General features: G+C 40.1%; 1 protein-coding gene across 4 annotated transcripts in view; it reads right to left on the reverse strand.

Annotated features, from left to right (window-relative positions):
• SEPTIN11 (septin 11) overlaps positions 1-24,787 on the reverse strand; it is a 106,738-nt gene that overhangs the window by 27,029 nt on the left and 54,922 nt on the right. For all 4 annotated transcript variants that reach the window (XR_011649118.1, XM_023582824.2, XM_071215927.1 and 1 more), the window contains exons 3-4: positions 20,372-20,567; positions 12,561-12,747 (exon numbers count right to left, since the gene is read on the reverse strand). Coding sequence is in view for 3 of the 4 variants with exons in the window: in XM_023582824.2 (XP_023438592.1) it covers positions 12,561-12,747; positions 20,372-20,567 (383 nt within the window). In the remaining variant the exon portion in view is untranslated. The remainder of the gene's footprint in view (positions 1-12,560; positions 12,748-20,371; positions 20,568-24,787) is intronic.

Raw genomic sequence — 24,787 nt, forward strand, 5'->3', positions numbered from 1 at the left:
GGGTTTTTGATCCGTTCTAAGTAAATTTTTATACATGGTGTGTGGTTCACTTTAATTCTCTTTCATATGAATATCCAGTTTTCCCAGCACTGTTTCTTAAAGAGATTATTCTCTCTTTACTGAGTGGACTGGACAAACTTGTCAAAAATCAATTGACCATGTGAGAGTTTATTTCTGAATTCTCAATTGTCTATTTCATCTAGGTTATCTTATCTGTTGGCATATAATTGTTCCTGGTATTCTCTCAAAATCCTTATTACTTCTGCGGTGGGGTCAGTAGTAATGTCCCACTCTCATTTCTGACTTTAATTACTAGCATCCTCTCTGTCAGTCTAGCCAAAGTTTTATCAATTTTATTCATCTTTTTAAAGAACCAACTTTTGGTTTTGATGATTCTGTTTTTTAAAAATTCATTTAGCTTCACTTTAATCATTGTTATTTCCTTGCTTCTGCTTGCTTGCTTTGGGTTTGTTTTACTCTTCTTTTTCTAGATCTTCCAGCTATAAGGTTAGGCCTCTTATTTGAGAAATTTCTTCTTTTTTAATGTAAGCATTTAGAGCTGTAAATTTCCCTCTCAGCACTGCCATTGCTGCATCCCATAAGTATTGGTATGCTATGTTTCCATTTTCATTTGCTTTAAGAGATTTCCTAATTTTCCTTGTGATTTCCTATTTGATCCTTTGGTTGTTTAAAAGAATAATGTTTAATTTCCACATATCATTAATTTTCCAATTATGCTTCTGTTTATTCTAGCTCATTCCATTGTGGTAAGCAACCCAAGGAAACCAGGAGCTTCTTTTAATGTTTCTAAAGCTACCTTTTCTTGACTCAGCACCTACCCAGTCACTGCAACCCTTTTACTGTTTTCCAGAGTTTTGAGGAAGATGACAGCACGCTGAAGTATCTTATACCACCATCTTGGCCATCTGACCTGGACATACTTTTTTTTAAATTACTTTTTAAGATTAGCTTTCTTCTATTCCCTGGTAGGAAGAGAGATTTCAATAACATGGTATCTCCATCTGATCCTAGCACCACGCTCTCTACCCGGCTCAGGTGAAAAGGAAATCAGACTTAGTGTGGGAAAGCATTCTAAGCCAGGGACTAAAGAGAAAGGGATCGAGACTTCTGGGAAGATGGAGGATTAGAGAGGCAGAGGGATCTTTTCTGTCCCAGAAAAATAGCTAGAGGATAGGTAGAGGCTGTCTGGAAGGCCATTCTGGAGCTAAGGAAACCATAGGAAGGCTAGACACCACCCAGAAGAGAGAGGAGAAAAGGAAAGGAGTCAGCTGGCTGGAAAAGTCCTGTGAGTAAAGCTGAAGCAGCAGCTGATGGTGCCCATTCCCTCAACCTTGGAGCAGATCACAGTCTGCAGACTGCAGCAGCTGCAGACTGAGAGGGCTATAGGGGTCTTCTTCCCCAAGGGAAGAGGGAGGGACACAGCCTACAGCAAAGTCAGATTTTGTCCAGTAAAGGGGGTGATGGGACCAACACATGACATCGTTTGTCCGGAGAGCCAGCAGGGAGCTAAAGATAATTTGCTTTCTCAAACACCCTGGGCTGGTTGCTGAGGACATAGAAGGAAGGAGGATGTGGCCAGCCAAGGGAGAAGAACAATTTCTGAGAAAGTGTATTTGCCAGGTGTGGCCCACCCAAGGACACTTCTTCTATACTACCTGTCCACAGTAACAGTGAACGCATTGGTTTCCGGCACTGAGGGTCTTGCGCTAAGAGAGCTGCCAAAGAGCGCTATTTGCTGGCAGACCAGAAAAGTACACCAAAAAATAAAAATAAATAAATACAAAAAGGAGGCAATCAGGGGCCTTTATTCCCCCCCTCTCTGAGGATACTAGCCTGTACCCCATAACTGGGTCCTTGGCCCTGGTTTGAGAGGCAATCCTAAATATCTAGAAAAAGTTGAACCCAGAGTTAAGGAACAGCGCTACCACACAGCTACTTAACAGTAAATTCCTAGGCAAGAGAGAGAAACTGAACATCAGAGTAAACTCAGCATCAAATTCAGATACCTAGACATCAGCAAAAAGTTATAAGCCATGCCAAGAAAAAGGAAGACATGACTCAGGCAAAGTTACAAAATCAAAGCTCCAGATGAGACACAGGACTTAAAATAACTAAACAGTGAGGTTCATACAAATTTCCTAAATCAAATCATGACCAAATGTCTAAAGAAATAAAAAAATTTAGGAAATCAAAGGGACACAGGACTTAATTCCCTCACAGAAAAATAGCTAGAAGAGGACAACCAGCAAGACAGCAGTGGAGTAAGGTGCTCCTAGAGTCAGCTCCTGCCACAGGGCAGTTAATAAACACCCACAGCTATCTGGAGCTAGCTGAAGCACCTGTTTGGGGGTTCCAAGAAACCAGAAGAGTATCCTGCAACATCCTTGAAGGAAGGGAAGGAGACTGCTCATCTACAGAGAAGACTCATAAGTAGAGCACTCCACTCCATGGAAGCCACCTCGGGAGCTATTCTGCGGCTGGAATTGAAAGCTCCACTTCCCAAAAATGAGGGAGGAAGAGACAGATGGGCACCAACTTCAGCTACTGATGAGTAAAGTCAGCGGGTTAAAGTATACTCCTGAGAACAGATAAAGTTTGAGCCTGTCCAAGTCAGAAAGATGCCGGTAACTGCCATCTTAACTCCACACCTGGCCCAAGAGGAAGCAGGGAGGACTGAAAATCACAGTGCTGGTAGGGACTGGCTTCTTTCCATCCAGGTCAGATTGCAGCTCTAGCCGGGGGCCCAGTGCCACCTCCAGCAGGGAGGAAGCTGTGGGGACCTGCGCCAGCCTCTCCAGGAAATTACCAGCCAAGCCATGGAGGCCGGTGATTATCCTACTCTGGCAGCATGAGCCACCCCAGGAGCTATTCTGTGGCTGGAATGGAAGCGCCATTTCCCAAAAACAGGGGAGGAAGAGATGGTTGGCTGCCAATTTCAGCTACTGATTGGTAGACTTGACTGGCTAAAATATAAGCCTGAACATCTGGGCTATGAATCTGCCCAAGTCTGAAAGAGGGCGGTAGCCGCCATTTTGACTCTGCCCCCAGCATAGGGGAAGCCAGGCTGACTAAAAATCACAATGATGGTAGAAACTAGTTTCTTTCACCCAGATCAGCCTGTAGCCCTAGACTAGGTTTCAGCCCCACCTCTGGCAGGGAGGAGGCTGGTGAGCCCTCCACCAGCCTATCCAGGTAACTACAGGTACCTTCGGCTGGGAACAGACTGAAAATCAGAAGTCTACCGGGGCATCTTGGACCCACACTGCACAGATTGCTGCCCACACCTGCAGCTCCATCCCTGCCCCAGGCAGGGAAGAAAGGGGCATGAAGCTTCATCAGTTTCTCTGGGCAACTACAGGCTAGGCCTGCATGACTTGGATTATTCCACACAGCTGTGATTCTGTCCCTACCCCCAGCAAAGGAGAAAGTTGGGAGAAGCTTCATTGGTCCCTGGGGTGTAGGTGTTGCAACTCTGCTGAAATTCAGGGCTCAGCTGGCACATAAATAAACCAAAGATTTAAGTCTCTGGGACACATTTATGAAGTATAATGCTAACTATAGGTTCAAATAAAATGGGTAGAAGAGGGAAGCAGCTGTGGCTCAATCAGTTGGGCTCCCATCTACCATATGGGAGGCCCTGGGTTCACGCCCCGGGGCCTCCTTGTGAAGGCAGGCTCGCCCGCATGCCGCAGAGAGCCACCGGCCCGCAAGCACCATGGAGAGCCAACTCAGCAAGGTGACACAACAAAAAGGGAGACAAGTTAAAAAAGAAAACACAGAAGAGTGTGCAGCAAATGAACACAGAGGACAAACAACAAGCAAGCCACAAAGGGAAGGGGGGATAAATTTTTTAAAAAAGACACTGGATGAACACAAAGAAGAATTTGAAAGCATACATAGAAAAACAGCAGATCTTATGGGAATGAAAGGTGCAATAAATGAAAATTTAAAAACATTGGAATCATATATAGCAGGTTTGAGGAGGCAGAAGAAAGGATTGGTGAGCTTGAAGAAATGGCCACTGAAAGTGAACATACAAAAGAACTGATGAAGAAAATAATGGACAAAATTGAACAAGGTCTCAGGGAACTAAATGAAAGCAAAATACGTTCAAACATACACAGCTTCCTCCCTACTGGAGGTGGCACTGGGGCCTAGGCTAGAGCTGAAATCTGACCTGGATGGAAAGAAGCCAGTCCCCACCAACACTGTGATTTTCAGTCCGCCCCACTTCCCATAGCCAAAAGAAGGAAAGAGGACCCCTATATCTCACACCTTATCCAAAAATTAACTCAAAATGGATCAAAAACCTAACAATAAATGCAAGAACCATAAAACTTCTAGAAGAAATTGTAGGAAAATATCTTTAAGTAGGTGGTGGATTCTTAAAGGAGATACAAGGAGGACTGAGATGGACTACTGATATTTAATGTACGTAGAAGTTTTAATTAGCTTTACTGTAAAAGTGTGGAAATGTATAGAGTGGATGGTAACACATAGTGAGTAACAGCTAGTTTATAGATGCAACATGGCTGAAAATGGTAGTTTAGGTATGTAAATGCCAATTGACAGAATGCTAGAGAATAACCTAGGAACTGAATAGCACAGTAAACCAAGAGGTAGATGAGAATTGTGGTTGATGGTACAGATGCAAGAGTGTCCTTTGTGAGCTAGAGCAAATGCACATCACTACTGTAGGGTGTTGGGAATTTGAAAAAGCATGGGAAAAATACAGCTGGAGTGACCTATGGACTGTGGTTAACAGTAATAACATAATATTCTTGCACCAATGCCAAAGATGTACTGTTTTGATAATGAGGCAGTACAGAAAATGTGAGCCAAATGTACACTATGGACCCAGTAACAATCAGATGATGTTATCTTATCTGTAGTAAATGTTTCACCACAGTGTGGTGTGTTGATGGAGGGGTGTTGTTTGGGAATTCTGCACATGTACATGCTTGTTTTAGAAGTTTACAACTTTTGTCATAAAAAATATATTTAAAAAATAATAATAGGGTAGGTTAGGGGAAAAACACACCAAATATAAGAGAAGGACTATGATTAGTAGTAAGATTTTGACAATATCCTTTCATAATTTGTAACAAACGTCTCACAACAATGCAAGGTGTTGGTGGAGGGTTGATGTATGGGACCCCCTGTATGATGTTGTGCATGTTTGCTTTGTAAGTTCACAACGTTTACTATACACTTGTTTATGTATGTTCACATATAAATGATATAAAGATAGTAATAATAGGGTTGGTTGGGGGAAAAATAGTTTGGTTAGCAGTAATATTTTGACAGTGCTCTTTAATCATTAGTTAAAAAGGTTTAACAACAATGCAAGTTATTGGTGGTAAAGTGAGTTATAAGTCCTGCATGATGTTGTATACGTTTGTTTTGTAAGTTCACAACTATTATTATACACTTAATATTTACATATGTTTATGTATGAGTGATATACTTCAATAAGTTAATTTTTAAAAAATAAAAATAAATAAAAAATAGCTAGAAGACAGGCTGAAATGGCATGGGAAAAAATTGTTCTAGGGTTCAGGACACCAAAGGAAAGCTGGACACTGCCAAGAAGAGAGAGAGCCACAGGAAAAGAACCTCCGTAGAAAGATTGAGTGGAAACTGCAGCTGCAGTCACCAGAACCCCTCCCCCAACCCTCTGAGGAGACAGCTTTGAATCCTCCAGCCTCTGGCCACCAGCTACAGAGGGGGCACAGGGAGCCACCTCCCCAGGAAACAGGAGAGAGAGGAACGTGGCCCTAAGGCTGAGTCAGCTTCTGACCCACAGATTTGGTCTGCTGTGTCTCCTGAGCAGTTCCAGGCCGGGTCAGGCCACACCACTGATTGCTTTGGGAGCAGGCACAGGACTGAAGACATCCAACCCTCTCAATCACCCTTCCTGCTGACCAGAGCTGGTTATTGAGGGCACAGAGGGAAGTGGAATTATTTTCTACGTGGGAAAAGGGAGGGGATTGCTGGTAGAGTTGGGAAAGAAAAAGGTTATTTGCTAAGCTGGCCTTAAGGCACGAACCTTTGCCACATGGTAGCTATTGGTGTTGCAGCCAACACACACCAATCAGACTTTGAACTGAGAGGCCTATCGAATGGCGCCATCTGCTGGCCAACACAGGAAGTACATGTGAGTAAACTGAAAGTAAATAAGAGACTTTTCCCAGCCTTTACAGCCTTCCCCACCCAAGGTGCCTGGAAGTGGGTCTGCAATCCATTAGTGAGTCTATGGCCCAGATTTGAGCAACTAATAGTGACTTCAGGTTGAAAGAGAATCAAAGAACAGCAGTAACTCGCAGCCTCCTACCATTAAACCCTGATGAAGGAGAGAAATTGAGCATCAGCATAAACTCATCATCATAATCACATGCCTAGACATCAGCAAAAAATTAAAAGCCATACTAAGAAAATGGAAAATATGGCCCAAGCAAAGGAATATATACCAAAATCCCAAATGAGACACAGGATTAGAGACAAATGATTGAGTTGATAAAAAATCTCCAAAATCTAATCAATGAGTTGAAAGACAATATGGCTAAAGAGATAAAGGGTGTCAAGAAGACATGGTGGTGGGAGTGGGGGTGTAGATGTGGCTCAAGCAGTTGAACATCTGATTCCCACATGGGAGGTTCTGGGTTCAGTTCCTAGTTCCTCTATAAAAAACAACAACAACAACAACAAAAAAACAAGTAAAAACAAATGACAAAACCAACTCAGGGAAGCTGATGTGGACCAGTGGTTGAGTGCAGGCTTCTCACATGTGAAGTTCCAGCTTCAATCCCGGCCCCCAGTACCCAAAAAAAAAATTTTTTTCAGAAAAAAAAAAAAAGGAAATACCCGGGGAACACAAACAAGAATTTGAATACCTGAATAAACAAAATAACAGAGCTCATGGGAATGAAAGACATAATACGTGAGATCAAAAACACATTTGAGGCATACAAGAGCAGACTCAAAATGACAGGAGAAATAAGTGAGATAGAGGACAAAAATGGAGCAGGGGCTCAGGAAGTTGAATGATAACACAAGGTGCAGCAACATACGTGTCATGGGAGCTCCAGAAGAAGGGAAGGCAAAAGGGGCAGGAAGTATTTGAGGAAATAATGGCTGAAAATTTTCCGACTCTCATGAGAGAAATGAATTTACAGTATACCCCCATCAGAATAAATCCAAGACACATACTACTCACAATGTCAAACATCAAAAATAAATAGATGGGGAGCTTATTTGGCTCAACGGATAGAGCATCCACCTACTGCACAGGAGGTCCAGGGTTCAAACCCAGGGCCTCCTGATCCATGTGGTGAGCTGGCCCGTGCACAGTGCTGATGTGCGCAAGGAGTTCCAAGCCACACAGGCGTCCCCTGTGTAGGGGAGGTCCCACGCCCAAGGAGTGCGCCCCGTAAGGAGAGCCGCCCAGAGTGAGCAAAGTGCAGCCTGCCCAGGAGTGACGCCGCACACACGGAGAACTGAAGCAGCAAGATGACACAAGAAAAAGAGACACAGATTCCCAGTGCCGCTGACAAGAATAGACGTAGACACAGAAGAACACACAGCAAATGGACACAGAGAGCAGACAACTGGGGGGGGGAAGGGGAGAAAAAAAATCTTAAAAAAAAACAGAAAATTCTGATGAGAGCAGAAAGGGAGAAATAAACCATCACATACAAGGGATGCGCAATAAGACTTAGAGCAGATTTCTCATCAGAAACCATGGAAGCGAGAGGACAGTGGTATGATATTAATACAATTAGGATACTGAAAGACAAATTGCCAGGCACTAATTCTTTATCCAGCCAACTTGTCCTTCAGATACGAAGGTGAGTTTAGAATATGCATAGGTTGAAAGTTTTTCCCTCTAAGGAATTAAACAAGGGTGCCCACTGTCACCACTTTTATGTAATATTGTGCTAGAAGTTCTAGTTAACAATTAAACAAGAAAAAGGGGAAAAAAGGCATCCTATTTGGAAAAGAGGAAGTAAAACCCTCAATATTCACAAATGGCATGATCCTATATTTGGAAAATTCTGAAAAGTCTACAACAAAGCTACTTGAGCTAATAAACAAGGTCAGCAAAGTGGCAGGATACAAGATTCTATGCGCAAAAATCAATTCTGGTACACTAGTATTGAACAATCTGAGGAGGAAATCAGGAAAAAAATTCCACTTACAATAGCAACAAAAAGACTCAAATATCTAGGAATCAATTTAACCAAAGATGTATGGGACTTACATTCAGAAAACTACAAAACAATGTTAAATCAAAGACCTAAGCAAATGGGAAGACATTCTGTGTTCTAGGACTGGAAGGGTAATATCATGAAAATATCGATTCTATTCAAAATGATTTTAAGATTCAACACAATACCAATCAAAATTCCAACAGCCTGCTTTACTGAAATAGAAAAGACAATTACCAAATTTATTTGGAAGGAAAAGTGTACCCAAATAGCCAAAAACATCCTAAAAAAGAAGAGTGATATGCAAAGACTTTTACTGCTGGACCATGAAAGATATTACAATGCTACAGTAGTCAAAATAGCATGGTATACCAGGAGCAGATGTAGCTTACTGGCTGAGCACCTGCTTCCCATGTATGAGTTCCGGGTTCAATCCCCAGTACCTCCCAAAAATAAAATAATAGCATAATATTGGCATAACGATAGGCACATTAATCAGTGGAATAGAATTCAGAGTCTAGAAATAATCCCTCACCTCTCCAGCCAACTGGTTTTTAAGATTTATTTTATTTATTTCTCTCCACTGCTTCGTTGTTTTACACTTGCTCTGTCTGTTCGTCTTCCTTGTTTCTTTAAGAGGCACCAGGAGCCAAACCCAGGACCTCTGATGTGGGAGGGAGGCAACTAATTGCTTGAGCCACCTCCACTCCCTGCTTTGTTGGGTCTCTCATTAGCTTTTTCGTCCCCAGCTCTCTTGTTGAGTCAGCTTGCCATGCCTGCCTATTGCGTCAGCTCACTGTCTTCTTTAGGAGGCACTGAACCAGGAACCTCCCATGTAGTAGGCAGAAGTCCAATTGTCTGAGCCACATCTGCTTCCCCTACTGGTTTTTGACAAATCTACGAAGTCCATGTTAATGGACAATACAGTCTCTTCAACAAATGGTGCTGGGAGTACTGGATATCTATAATTAACAGAATGAAAGAGGACCCCTATCTCACTCCCTATACAAAAATAAACTCAAAATGGATCAAAAAGTTAAACATAAAAGCCAGGAACATAAAACTTCTAAACAATAATGTAAAGGAACATCTACAAAACCTTGTAGTAGGCAGGAGTCTCTTAAATCTTACACCCCAAGTAAAAGCAACAAAAGGAAAAATAGATAAATGGACCTCCTCAAAATTAAACACTTCTGCACCTCAAAGGACTTTGTGATGAGGATAAAAAGGCAAAAATGGGAGAAAATATTTGAAAATCACACATACAACAAGAGTCTAATATCCATGACATATAGAGACTATACAACTCAACAATAAAAAGACAAAGTACCTGATTTAAAAATGGGCAAGACCTGAACAGACATTTTTCTAAAGAAGAAATACAAATGGCGAAAAAACACATGAAAAAATGTTCAGTGTCGCTGGCTCTTAGAGAAATGCAAACCAAAGTTACAAATGAATATTATTTCACACCTACTAGAATGGCCACTATTAAAAAAACAGAAACGTACAAGTGTTGGAGAGAATGTGGAGAGATAGGAACACTTATTCACTGTTGGTTAGAGTTTAGACTAGCACGGCACTTGTGGAAGTCTGTTTGGCAGTTCCTAAGGAAGTTAGATATAGATCTCCCACGTGACCCAGCAATACCACTATTAGACATACACCCAGAAGAACTGAGAACAGTGACACAAACAGACTTCTGCACACTGTTTATAGCAACATTATTCACAATTGCTAAAAGATGGAAACAACCCAGGTGCCCATCAACTGATGAATGGATAAATAAACTGGGGAATATATACATAGAATATTATGCAGCAGTAAGGAAAAATGAAGTCATGAAGCATATGACAATATGGATGAACCTGTAGAACATTATGTTGAGTAAAGCAAACCAGGCACAAAAGGACAATTATATGATTTTACTGTTATGAACTAAATACAATGAACAAAAACATGCGGTTAGAGAATAAAGTCAAGGTTTAATCTGTGCAGAATTGGGTAAAGTTGTTTGGAAATGAATAGAAATGGTGAAAGTATATCAAAGATTTGTAATTAGTAGCACTAACATATGGGTATGATAGTAGTTTGTTTTTTTTCTTTTTTCTTTTTTGGAGTAATGAAATGGTCTAATGTTGCCTGATATGATGAATGCACAACTGTAGCTTATTCCAAATGCCACTGATTGCACATTAGATAAATCGTACAGTTTATAAGTTTTTTAAAAAAATAGGGTGGGTTGGGGGAAAAGTATATCAAATGTAAGATACTGACTATAGTTAGTAGTAATACTTTGATGATGCTCTTTCATCATTTTGCTTCACAACAATGCAAAGTATTTGTGATGGGATGATGTATGGGAGCCCTGTATGATGTTATACATGTCTGCCTTTTAAGTTCACAACTATACATTTATTATTTATCTATGCTCATATATGAATGATACACTTCAAAAAATTTTTTGTAATGGAAAAAGAGAGAGAGCAAGAGAGAGAAAGATAGAGATCACATTCCTTAGGGAGGTTTTCCAGGCTAAGTCAGCATTCCTTTGCTTCTCCTTTTATCCCAAGGGGCCAAATCATAAATTCCTGATAAACCAAAAACCTATTCAACCTATTCAACCTATTTCTCAACCAACTCCTATTTCTCATCATGCTTGGGCTTCCTCTATCAAATTGCAGATGAAGAAAAATATCACTGACAATGGGGAAATGTTTGGATCAAGACACGAGGAACAAAATATTTTCTTGGTTCTGATTGGCTAGCATTTTTGCACATTTAGAATTTAACTGATATCAACATAGACCAAACGGCAGATGTTATTTTCTTGGCCAATTCAATCAGATATAGCTAAACCAAGCAATTTAGACTTACAAACTCTTTTGCTCTATATCAGGAGTTCGAAAGTCTTTTCTGAAATTATCATATAGATGCCTTAACTCTTTACTTAAATAAACAAAACCCAGACAATGACATTTTCAGGTGCTGCCGAGCTCTTCAACTCTACAATAACATCCATTCTTTGGAAGTTTAACCTGCTTTGTGGGTTTTTTAGTTGCGCTTATTTTGATTTTTCTTTTCCTTTCTAAATCGACTCTACCAAACACCTTGCTGGGTATTATCCCGGCATGGTCTGCATATGCATTTACTTTCTTCAGGATACTTGTGGAGAAGCGGGCACTCCAGGCCACAGGGGCACCTGTCCCTGCTTTCAAGGACACGACAGGACAGGGAGCTGGGCTTTCCTCCACGCCCAGTGGGTTGCCCAATTGCAGCTGATCAAATTAAATGAAGCAGGGTTTTTACGTATTCTCCCAAGAGTACTCTAGCTGCCATTATCCTGTCAGGCCATTAGAGTGTTTTTCTGTAAACCAATGCCTCTGTGCATGGTGGACGCCCAGGGAGCCTGGCTCTGCTTCAGCCACTCTGGCCCCTTGTGGGCTGGTTGAGACGTAGGCTCTGAGAACACTGATCTTCTAAACATTTTCTCATGATTTTGACCCTCTGGAGAGAAAGCATCTTTTAAACAATGTTCTCTTGGCAAAAATTAGCACTCAACAAAGGCTACTAAAGATGACAAGGCTTTTTATCGAATTTAAAAATGGGTTAGACTCTAAGGGAAAAAACATGATAGCTTAGTTTTGGATTGTTCTTGTTGCCATTTGCTTCTTTATTTTTGTATGCATTGCCCATTTATTGCAAAATAGAAAATCAAACCAATTTATCAAAATTTTATCAAATTTATCAGTCTTTATTTCTTCGAATGTTATAAAACAGTGATAAATGCGAAATGCTCAGGGGTCAAATTGGAACTAAGATATCACTTCTTTTGAACAAACTCATGCTGTTCAGTTTGAAAATCCCAAAACCTGGGTTGTTCTTATCACACAGGAGAAAAATCAGTACTTTTTTCATTCTAAACTCTGAATTAAAGCAAAACTTTAAAATATTTTAAAAATAGCTATTTAGAGAAAGTTAAAAAATAAACAAACGTTTAATCTTTATTTCAATCTCCCAAAATTTAACCTGCTAGTGCTCCTTTAGATCTCCTGTATATAATTCCCTAGCCCTTAACAGAATGAAATAAGGCTGGTGTTTACTTAAGTAGCAAAAATACTTTGTAACAAGCCACATGGTTTTGTTTGCTTTGTTTTGTTTTTGCCTCATATCCAGAAAAGGTTCTAAAGCATTTTTCTCACATAGCTAAACACTATGGTTTCCATAAATCAGAAAAGAACAAATTACACTGAAAGCAGAGAACAAATTAGAGCCTTCAGATAAAGGTGATCTGGAAGGAGAGTGAGTGGTATCCAGGGTGACAGCCAGTACCTTACTGTCCAGTTTTTTCATGGTGACCAGGTCCAGGGACTTCAGTGAATGTCCGGTAGGGGCAATGAAGTAGAGGCAGGCATGGATCCTTGTGTCATGGTAGTTGAAGAGAGAACGTTTGATCTTCAATTCCTCTTGCAGGTAGGCCTCAAATTGGGCATCGATATACTCCACTATTGGCTTATAGCTACAATGCAGAAGAACATTTTTGGAAACGTTTTCAAATCAGCCATGTTTCTAGTCTCAAACCTTTTTGCTATGCAGGTCAGCAGAGTACTCCAGCCTCATCTCTTCCCCATTCCCTCCCTGCTCGCCCATTCTGAACCAGCAAAGCACAATGCTTCTAGCTGCCCCCACACATCAATCTCTTCTTTGCCTTCGTGCCTTTGCTCATACCAACCCCTCTGCACAGAACATTCTTCTTTCTATGATTCTCCAGGCTAGGCGTTACCCTTTTAAAGGGGATTATAATTATGTGGAACATGCTGTCTCTTCCCCCATGGACACCCGTGGAAGATACTGTTAAGAGATCACTGCGTTCTTTCCTGTGGGGCCAAAACTGAGCCTCAAAATCTTGCTCAACAAAGTGATTTTGAAAGCCTCTACCAATTGACAGACATTGGTGCACAAAATGAAACTGACTTGCCATGCCAGAAATACAGTATCACCTCGCACCAGATGCTTTTTCTTATGGTGCCTTGCCTCATTCCTCAAGAGATGAGGGTTTCTCTGTGCTCCTTTAAAGCCCTGCATACATTCCATAAGCTAATCTATGGAACGAGGTTCCTGGATTATTTTGATTTTCAAGATTCTCTCCAACTATAAAATTTTATAACTTAAAGGTAAACTCTGGAACCCTCTTTTCTCCCCACCAAACCATAATTCAAATCTGGTTTGCATAATTATACGTACAATTCTATTAACTGACCATAAACCCAATCATTAATAGCCTACTGGCAATACACATTCAATAAACCTTATATTCTCCAGGGATTAAGTAGTAAATCTGTTCACTACAGGGAATCTATTAACTCTTTCAGGACTCCAAAGGGACTCAACTCTTCCAGAGAGGGTTGTTTAGCAGCATAAATTAAAATGAAATTCTTGAAAGGGAACCAACTTTTTTATAGCAATGAGGATGAAAGCAAACATCGCAAAAGCAAAAAACAACAAAAGAAAACTTGTGACAAAACTAAAGCAGTTAGAAAATCTTTTTGATATTTTTCTTTCATGATTTATTGTAATCCATTGATTCAACCTGAGAAGACAAAATCAGAGGTTTGAAAACAAAGGTTAAAGTTGCCTCAGCAATAATAAACCTCTATAACATAAAAGACAAAATTCCAATAAAGATGGTGAGCAAATAGTAAGATTTTTCTAAATTTTCCAACTTTAAAATATAGGCACAGATTGTGTAACAATAATAACTCTTATGGTACAGTTATATAGGATGGTGGCTAGAAGCATGTGAGACTCAAGCCAGACTGCCTACAATGAAAATCCTGTCGCTTTATAACCTTTGGCAAGTTACTAAACCTCTGAGTCTTGATTTCCTCATAGGCAAAAAAGGGACAAAAATATTACCTAAATCAGAGAGTACTGTGACAAATAAATGAGCTAACATATATAAAGGACTTGCACATAAAATATTTAATAATAATAATAAACGACAAAATTACAAAGGAAAGCAAGCCTGACTTTTTTAAAAGGTAAAAATGAGGGGGGAGGGACTTTACCCCAACCAGGTCCATGATAACTGTGCTGCTACTGAGTCATGCCCCACTGGGAAGCGGACGAGACCCTCCAATGAGAACCACCCATGCCCTTTCAGAATGGGCTGGTCTTCAGTCCTCTCACACTGTGGTATGTGGTTGGGGGATAAGGGAGCACATCCCCCAAGCACCCTCTTGTGCTGTGGGCTCCTGGAATTTCGTATTTATTCCTGTGAACCCCTGTGGATGATTCACAAATGTCTACCTTCAGGCTAGGTGTTTCGCCTGAGCTTCAGAACCATCCATCCAACAGTTTATTATCTGATATTTCCAAGTTCTTCTTTAACTAAACATGTCAAAAGTGAACTCAGCTCTGAATTCATCTTGCCCCCAAACCCACACTTCCCTCTGTATTCCTCAGCATGATGGCTATCACCTCCATCCACTCACTGGCCAAGTCAGAAACCTGGGGTTCAGTCTGGAAACCTCCTTTTCTCTTACCTTCCACATACAATCAAGCACAAAAATCAAGCCCATTTTCCTTCTACACCATTATAAACAAATAAAAGGAATGTACGTATTCCCAGAGAACTATTTTACAAAAACTACTATTCTCTATGTCGAAGATTTAATTATGTTGATGAAGTAAGATTCTCTTAGATGAATAACAATCCAGACAACTGGTTTTAAGCTTCCTTTATAATCCTTTAAGCCCCTTTCTCTAAATCTTCTCAGTCATAAAGATAAGGAAGCTTAACCCCAATGTTGCTTTTTGCTAGTTTGCACCCCTATAGAAAGGACACCTTTTACATGGTTTAGCCAGTTTAAATTTCTCCAAACTGCATCCAATTCATGCAGAGGAAAGTGGGGAGGGCAAACCCAATCTAGAGCAGCATGAGGATGTTCCTTTTTACCCAGCCACTCATTTTAGTCATATTCTGTACCTTCAGCCATAAAAATAGGAATGAAATGAGAGAGGTAGGCCTTAAAACTACTAGGGAAAAAATGTTTATAAAATGTTTTGTATCCAGCCACCCTAACATTGTTGATCCATTCTTTCAAGAATAGTCAATGCCATCAACCCTCCAATTTATGTACATGGCAGTTACCTACCATATGTTTTTTTGTTTTGTTTTTGGGGTTTTTTTGCTTATCTTGCTATCTGTTAGCCAAAGTCAATTTTCCTATCCCATAACCAACTCCACCAGAAAGTGTGGTAGAACTTAGAATTTATTATACTGGTTTATTATTCTGATAAACATTTGGTAAGTGTTTGAGAGTTCTCTCTCAGTAGATGTCAAATATCCATGATTTTCAGAGCTGGTTACAGTTACAGTCAGTGATATGTCATTGAGAGCCCATCTTTCAACTACAGAGCAAACTAAGGAGTACTGTGTTTTCAGGGCAGCAAAACTTGATTTCCCTTCTTCCCCAGACCCTTTCCTTCACTCAAATGGACAGTCAAAACAAGGAAGCCCTTAAACAACAAAGAGTTAAACATGTTCTTATACATAACAGGAAATCTTACCAGACCTCTCTTCCTGCCTCCTTCTAGCTAGCCTGGTCAGAGGCAGATAAGGAGGCAAGAATGCTGACATGTCCAGAGTCTATATAAACAAACTGCGACATTCTTGAAGTCTTGCATCCATGGCAGAAAAGCTTGCCTAATTCCCAAAGTAGGTAAAAATAATCATGTGTTTAAAGAAACAGCACATCCTTTCCCATATGTTACATACCAATGCAAAAATGCGTATCCCACTTCCAATATTTTGATGGGAGCAGAGCCTGTCCGAATAACGATTTTTAAACAATAATCATTTGGGTTTGTATCAACAGTGCCAACAAATGCCTGCTGAGGCACAGGGTAACAGAGTTTTATATGCCATTTAAAGAGGTTATGAAATAGCTGTCAAGAAATTTCAGAGGAAAAAAATACTTGGTATCTAGGTTAGGTTAATATCACACTTCCTCTCTTCTAAATCTCCTTGGAAACTATTATTTGACCCAAATGAGTCAGATAATTTCTTAAAGAGGCCTCCAGCTGCAAATATGAGGATCCACATTCTAGCTATTTGTTACTCAGCACTGGTGAGGGAAAACCCACCAGCCTGAGGGAGAGTTCCCGTTTTGGAACAAAAATCTAGTGCCAGCACGGAAGCAACAACTCTGCACTGGAGCAGCACATGGAGTCTTAGCAGCAAGGTGCTGCAGGATGGTTCTCGTTCCTACAGGAAGGGGTCCTGAAAGACTAGTTGCTGTCTTCAGGCAAGGTAGGCACAAGCATGACATCTTCTTAACCCCAGGGAGAAATACGCCTGGGTCTGAGAGATGAGGAACAGGTCTTGATCTGAGCATGCTCTGTGATCACGAAATGACCAGGAGGCCCCAGCTCTCTCCTCAGCTCCCACAATGCACCTGTGCCCTTTGCTCTTCTCTAGGACTTTTCTGCATTTATTTCACTTGACATTATAAACAGCCTTCAGGCAATATTGCCTCTACAACATTCTTTTGCATTGAGGTCATAAATTAATTGCAATGGCTCAGCTGCAGGATCCTGCCCCCAACCCCAAGAGAAGATACAGATAATCCATTTTGACCAGATGCAAAATAAAATCTTTCTCAGTATATCAAACAATTGCTCCTGTTATCACAGGACATTGTCTATTGAAGAGTATTTAAAGTGTGCTACAGGTGAAATAAAGAGTTTGGTGCCCAGTTCAGAATTAATTAAATATTTATCAGTTATAAGTAGAGTACTCATATTTATAACATGGATAGTTGAAAATGAAAAGCAAAATTTAGTACTAATGAAGTTTCTGAGCCCTAAGCAAATTTAACATAACTTTATTTGGCATTTAGATTATTAAATGATTAAGAATCAGTCACTGATTTGGTATTTACATCTACAAATTGATCATTCTAAGGGTATAGACATTTATTACCATAATGTTGTCGCTAACCAAATATGTCACTAGTAAACCCCTCTGGAATTGTTGTTGGGCCTGAGACAGCTTCATTTTAACTTTTTCAAACTCTTTAAAGAATTAGCTTAATATGTTAAATAGCCATAGACAAGTGAAGTCAAGATTGATGAAGAGGATGGGTGCCCTAAGAAGGAGAATCAATAAAATCTTAGGACTGGGAAGCAGACTTGGCCCAGTGGTTAGGGCGTCCGTCTAGCACATAGGAGAGGTCCGCGGTTCAAACCCCGGGTCTCCTTGACCCGTGTGGTGCTGGCCCATGCGCAGTGCTGATGCGCACAAGAAGTGCCATGCCACGCAGGGGTGTCCCCGCATAGGGAAGCTCCATGCACAAGGAGTGCGACCCATAAGGAGAGCCACCCAGAGCAAAAGAAAGTGCAGCCTGCCCAGGAATGGTGCCACACACATGGAGAGCTGACACAACAAGATGACGCAACAAAAAAAAGAAAGATTCCCATGCTGCTGACAACAACGGAAGTGGACAAAGAAGAGCACGCAGCAAAATAGACACAGAGAACAGACAACTGGGGCAGGGGGAGGGGGAAGGGGAGATAAATAAATAAATAAATCTTAAAAAAAACAACTTAGGACTGAGATTATCATATGGGTTATAAACCAGGAAGTTCTTAGAAATGACAGTTTCCCTCAAATAAGGGCATACAGCAACTCACAGTGAAGAGTTAAAGTTAACTTGGTTTTATACATTGATCATGGGTTTTATAAAAATAATAAAACTTCACTCAGGAAATGGATGTGGCTCAAGCGATTGGGTTCCCATCTACCATATAGGAGGACCAGGGTTCGATTCTCAGGGCTTCCTGGTGAAGGCAAGCTGGCCTGCATAGTGAGCTGGCCAATGTGGAGTGCTGGCCTACACAAAGAGCTAGGGCAGCAGATGACACAATAAAAAGAGACACAGAGGAGATACAATAAGAGATGTAGCAGAACAGGGGAGCCGAGGTGGCACAAGAGAGAAATCACCTCTCTCCTACTCCAGAAGGTCCCAGGATGGGTTCCCAGTGCCCGCTAAAGAGAAGACAAGCAGACACAGAAGAACACACAGTGAATGGGCACAAAAAACAGACAGCAAGCTCAAAAACAACGGGGGGGGGGGGGTAATTAATAAATAAATCTATTTTTTAAAAACTCACTATGTTATTTTATAATTATATCATCAAGGATATGCTGAATCAGCTTTAATGAATAAATATATAGGACTGATCTGTAGCTAGCAGCCTCTACCTACACACAAACTACTGGACCAAAGTTCTAAAGTACATTATTTCTGAAGAAGGTTAAATGTGCCCTTGCATCTATGGAAGAGAATTGTGTTGACTATATTATGTAATTAGCTTACCAAACCTAATCTGCAGAGGAGGAGAAACCTTAATCCAGTCACATTGGATTCCTCATTGGGCTTGACTGAAGCCACAGTCATTATTCAGACTTGATTTGGCAACTCCGCACCCAGAGCGACGCCCTACTTTGAGTAATCTATGGAAGGCCAGATATTTCAGGACTCAAAAGGGACACATATTACACTAACTTCAACATTAAGATTCGATGCCACCTAGAGATTAACTAAGATTTTTCTAATAGATCTTTCATTTAAAATACTTTCTCCATTTTGGGAGTTTCAGAACTCACCTCTGTCAAAAGCTACCCAAATACAGGATAATACCTATTACTACCATACCTTTCTTCTAGGCCTGGTCTTTCAAAAGGTCCTTCCTTAGCCTCCCCTCTAGAATGAACTATGCAAAGTATGGCCCTGGAAGGGACCTTAGAGAACATCTAGTGTAATTCTCTTCAATTTAAATAAATTGCCAAGATCCTAAAGCCTGTCAGTGGCAGAAAACACAGTATAACCCGGGTCTCTTTAACTATTTAACTCTGGCTTCTTGGGCAAAATCATGCTGACTCTTAGTTTTCATTCAGATCTCTAAGAATTGGGGAATTAAATCAAATATCTCAATCTGCCTCAGGGGCTAGATACATATGGCAGATCCTTGTTCCAAAATCCTTTTTATTTCAGTGCCTTCTCATTTTGCAGAGTTGAGAAAACCAAACGACACTTCCTAGTCTCTCTGGCAGCTAGTATTGTGCATGTGGTCTGTCTAGTTCTGAGCAGAGGCAGCCATGCAAGGCCTGGAGGCAGGGAGGGAAGCACCCGAGGCAGAGGTCACACCCAGGGGGAAGCCTTCTTCTTACAAGCAGTGGCAAAGGCATTTAGTTCTATGGGATAGATTTGGTAGAGTTTCTAGAGACTTCTCAGGGTCACAGGCACCAAGCTGTGGTGTTTTGGAACTATGTACCCAGAAAAACATGTTTTTAAACCTAATCCATTCCTGTGGGTATGGATCTTGTAAATAGGAACTTCTGATGGGTTTACTTCGGTAAAGGTGTGGCCCAGCTGAATCAGGATGGGTCTTAATCCTACTACTGAAGGCCTTATAGGAAGGTCAGAGACAGAAAAAGCCAGAGGGAGCAGCAGAGGAGAAGGGAGAAGCCAGGTGGGGCTGCCATGTGCACTGCCATAAGAGAGAAAGCCAAGGACCAAGGGTCACCAGCAGCCAAACCCAAAACGTCACAGCTTCTGGGAGAAAGCATCATCCTGATAATACCTTGATTTTGGACTTCTAGGCTCAATCGTGGGCCCATAAATTCCCATTGTTTAAACCAACCCATTGCATGGTATTTTTTTAACAGCTAAGAAACCAAAACACAAGCAGAATGAGGTGGCTGGTAGCAGAGTTTGTTAACCCTGTCCTGTGGGATGTCTGGGTGTTTCTCTGGATTATTTTTCCTGGCAAGGAAAGCCCTCAACCCTGGTTCCATGACCTTCCTAAGAAAGGTACCCTAAACTCTCTTTGCCCATAGCTCACTTATCTACCAATCTTTTTCTGCTGAAACTAGGTAGAATAGATTTATGTTGTCTGATTCAGACCTCAAGAAAAAAAATTCCCAGGAAAAGAATGTCAAATCCTTTTGGCTACTATAGAGGACCAAACCTCAGAAACACGGAACACTAAAAATATTTAACTTTTAAATTTGCTCAGGATGGATCTTGCTTCTATCTCCTCACCCAATTACATCCCCATAAAATCTCAAGATGTACCTGTCATCTTTATTTATCTGGTCTCCAAATCCCACAGTGTCAACGATGGTTAACTTCAGCCGTACATTGCTTTCCTGAAGTTCATAACTTCTGGCTTTTAACCGGACGCCTGGTTCATTGTGAGTAGCTGGGTCACTTTCAAATTTGGTGTTGAATAAAGTGTCCATTAGTGTGGATTTGCCGATACCTGTCTCACCTACAAGAACACAAAGGAAAAATCAGAGAATGTTATCAGTGTCTCGCAGACATCAAGTTCATCAGAATTTTTTTCCTAAACATGTTTGTTAAACTTAAAAAAAAGTCAACATTACCACATGTCCCAACACCAAGAGATAGTTGCCCAGCTCTTTCTATACGTGATCTATGGAATATCTCCCTAGAAATGCCTTAATGAGTTTCAGAAACTATCTAGTGGAGGTGATCTTGAGCTTATAAATCAAGATGTTCTTTACCTTTGGATGGAGAAACAGGACCTATAAATTTGCCTGTGGTCAGTTTATAAATTACAAATTACAATGACATAAACTGTATCTTTTCCTATTTTACGTTAGTTTATAATACTCTATTACTGAGTTTGTTACTTAAAAAAAAAAAGATTAATTCCATTTATATTTAAATAACTGATACTATCCAATATTGTCCAAAAGACCTATAAATATTTCTCAGAACAACACTCTTGCCAATAACGCTAGTGTTACTGAGCGCTTTCTTTGTGCCAGTCCTGTGGCAAGAGCTCCCTACACATTATCTCCTTTAAACTCTGCTACAGCCTTCATGAAATAGGTACTGTTTTTCCCTCTATTTTATACATGTGGGGTTAAGGCTCTGATAGGGCTTAAGTAATTTGCCCAGAGTCACATAGCCAAGTTGAAAAGCCAGGGTTCTAACCTAAGATTGTATGGTTCCAACACTTGCATTTACCAGCACAGCGTTCTGACTTAACTGTTACAGAGAAAACCGACTGCCTAATATTTTTCGGTTATGGTTTTGAGGCTGCTTGACTCTCTCCATGTTATCTTCATATTATCTTTCCCTATTCAGCTGGTGGCAAGATGGCATACATTTGTTAAAGAATTTGTCTAGTTTTATTGATGTCTGTGACAATGAAACTGAATGACATTAAAAGGCCTGTGACAATGATCTTATTAATTTACACTAGTACCTTAAGTCAACCAGTGTTCATTGAAGTTCCAAAATGTATAAAGCAGAGTGGCAGGTACCACTAGACCAACCAAATATATCAACCAAATCTAAGACCCAAATGTGGAATGTATGAGTAACATTTTAGCTTGATCTTCAAAATAAAACCAAGCAAAATTCTCTCTTAATTCTTATTCTTATATTGAGTCAAATATAGTTGACATTAAGAAAGAATCCACCCTATCCTTGGGTAGTGATGGCTTAGTGTCTAATGGGGGCATAGTGGAGACAGGGACGTAGAAATCAAGGAACACTGGCCATAGAAATACCTTTTTCCAATCTGGAAATTTCCCCAATTAGATTTCCATCTCAATTCAAACACCCAACATAGTACAGCCTTGTCAAAAAACCACAATCCACGATTATCCAAGGAACATTCCCTCTTCTAGAGGACTTGTATAATGGCTTTTAGGATGATGTTTTGGGATTTTTAGACTTAAGGCAACTTTCCCACTGTAAGGGCAAACTCCCCTTACTAATTAAAGAAGTTGCGTATTACTCATTGCTTTCCAAAATAACATAAAAAGTAGGATGGAATCTTTCTGGAATCTAATTAGGTGTTCTCTAATTAGAAGCCTTATGAGGTTTGCCATCAGCTACAATGATTCACCTGTAGAACTGAAGTTGTCCAAGTACCTTGTGCCTTACTCTTTAACCTTTCCCACTGTGCCCCAAATATATCTAAGAACAAAGAATTCCCTCCATCAGCCTTCATTCAGTCAGTATTTATCCAACACTTGCTAAGAATTAAGCATTGTACCAAGTACTGGTGATACAACAAGAATGAGCCAGGCATGGTATTCTCCCACTGTGTAGAATCTGGCCTAGAACATGGCTGGATACCGATCAGACTCTAATTTATTATTGCAGGAATGCTATTGCAAATGTCTTGCCATACCCACATTCCTCTAATGAGCAAGACCATACTTTACTCCATGTGTCCCTGCTTGTTGACCACAGATAACTGGTCAGGACTAGGCCCCAGACTCAAATGCAGCCTGGATTTGACCTAGTGTTCCATACTGAAGGGTGGCTAGTATACCCATCAGAACTTCTCTCTTTGGGAGTCTGAATAAGAGATCTACAATCTACACACCACAAAAAGACAATAGAAGAAAGTGAAAAAGCAGAAGCCACAAGGTAGCAAAGGCTGTAAGTAAACAGAAGCCATGGTGTAGATAGGACTATCAGCTGGGAATGGAAGAGAAAGATAACATAGATAACTTAGTATCAGAAATTCATTGACTCAAGTGATATTGAGTACTGACTACGTGACAAGCCTAGGTACAGGGGACCAAATGGTGAATAAAAACAGACAGCTGACAGGCTGCCTCTGTATCCCGAGTGTCTTTCCATATCTCCATGGGGTCTGGCTGTACAGCAGCTGAGACTGTTTCCTGCCTTACTTCCCCTAATGTTCTTACAAAAAGCCCCATTAATAAAGTAACTTAACTAGTCTGTTCCCCAACCTGATGCTTAACAATTATATATTACAATCTCATACCCATGGTTCATGAGCTACATTATAAAGACCTTTCCATTTGATCAAAGGTTCTGTCAGTAAAAAGTGACCCACTTAACTCTGATGTCTTTCCCTAAGAACTGCAATGAAGACTTCAATTTACATGGCATGGATTCTAGGTTACCTAGACAGGACAGAAATTACTTTCTCATTTTATTAGACTGAAAATTACTTAAGCACATGAGATTCAGGGAACACCATACTTTTTTTAAAAAAGGCAAGGTAATTTTAATTATCACTTATATTAAAGTGAATATTACGAACAATTAGCAATCTACCTACTTATGGCACTGGGTTAATCAATGGGTTGGAAAAACCACTGTTCTACATTTCTGAGTGTTTTGCTTTCCTTTTCTATACTCTGTGCTTTTTAAGGGCCATAATTAGACCCAGATAATCTAGCGACAATGTGATTCACCAAAAACAGCTCAGTAGGAAATGACAGCTTTTGGAATAAAAAGAATTAGAGAACTGGGATGTTTTTCAATGCATTAGTTTTTGAGGCATCTCTCTAATCTCAGAACACAGGGCCTTTTCTATACTTTTAAGGACTCACAAGAGCAAAAAGCCTTCTTTCTAATTGAGTAACTTAAAGCTACTAGGTATTGGTTCCAATCTGAACCAATCAACTCTAACAATATTTTGAGAAAATTAATGCCCAACTAATTTTAAAGCATTTCAAAACGCCTAGCAGAGTATCTGGCACATAGTAGGCATCTAGTAAAATTAACTGAAAGAAAAATGATCATGGTGATCATTTATACTGACATTTGCCTCTCTGCTAGATTTTTCAGTCTGTTGTTTATTCTAATCTAAATACACTCAGTTATTAGGGTAATTAGAAAGTTACTCTTCAAGCACTGTCTGTGGCTTTTGTTTTTCCTGCTCCTTCCAATGCTTGTGAACATGCCGCCCACATCACTGTGGAAAGCAATCCTACCTATTCAATTTTATTCTCAAACTTACTTAATCACAAGCTCTAAATTGGACATGAAAAAATAAAACAGAAGGATCGTATTATTAATTAAAGGTAACTGTAGATCAAATACTAGATCTATGATTCAGTTAAACAGTATCTTTTACTCTAATTGCCAAGACTATTTGAATAATTATCCCAGATATTTTTCATGAAGGTTTGCCTTCCTCTAAATATTCTAGATTTTATTCTTGTATGGAGCCAGAAAATCAAAGAGTTGTGTACCTAGGCTGTGTCGTTGTGACTCCTCATAGAATCGCCTCTGATGAACCATGTTTTAGTGCAATTCCACTAGGCTGTATGAGGGCTTGAAAGGAACAGCAACCATTTTGTTTTTACTTTATAGAGACTGTAAATCTTGAACCATAATACATGTGCAATAAATATCCATTTGAGTGAATGAAAAAATGAATTTCCTCCATGCTCTGACCACTAAGCTTAGAAACCTATAGGTGTGGATCTGATGGCAAGATTTTGAGTCTGGCTCCAGCTTCGGTTTCACCTTATTTTCTTGGGTTAATTTTATCTTTATTCCTTTTATTCATTCATTTTACTCTTTAAGCCATTTTATATCCTTTCCTGAAAAAACAAAATGGGATAAACACATTGAAGATTTGATTGAAAAATGCCACAGTTTGTGTTGACACTATAGCTTTGGCTAAAATCATTTTAAACTTGCCTGTTGTCTATTCCTCTTCTGCCAATCCCTTAAAACAAC

This window comes from Dasypus novemcinctus, chromosome 1 (assembly GCF_030445035.2).
Source record: "Dasypus novemcinctus isolate mDasNov1 chromosome 1, mDasNov1.1.hap2, whole genome shotgun sequence".
Taxonomy (NCBI): Eukaryota; Metazoa; Chordata; class Mammalia; order Cingulata; family Dasypodidae; genus Dasypus; species Dasypus novemcinctus.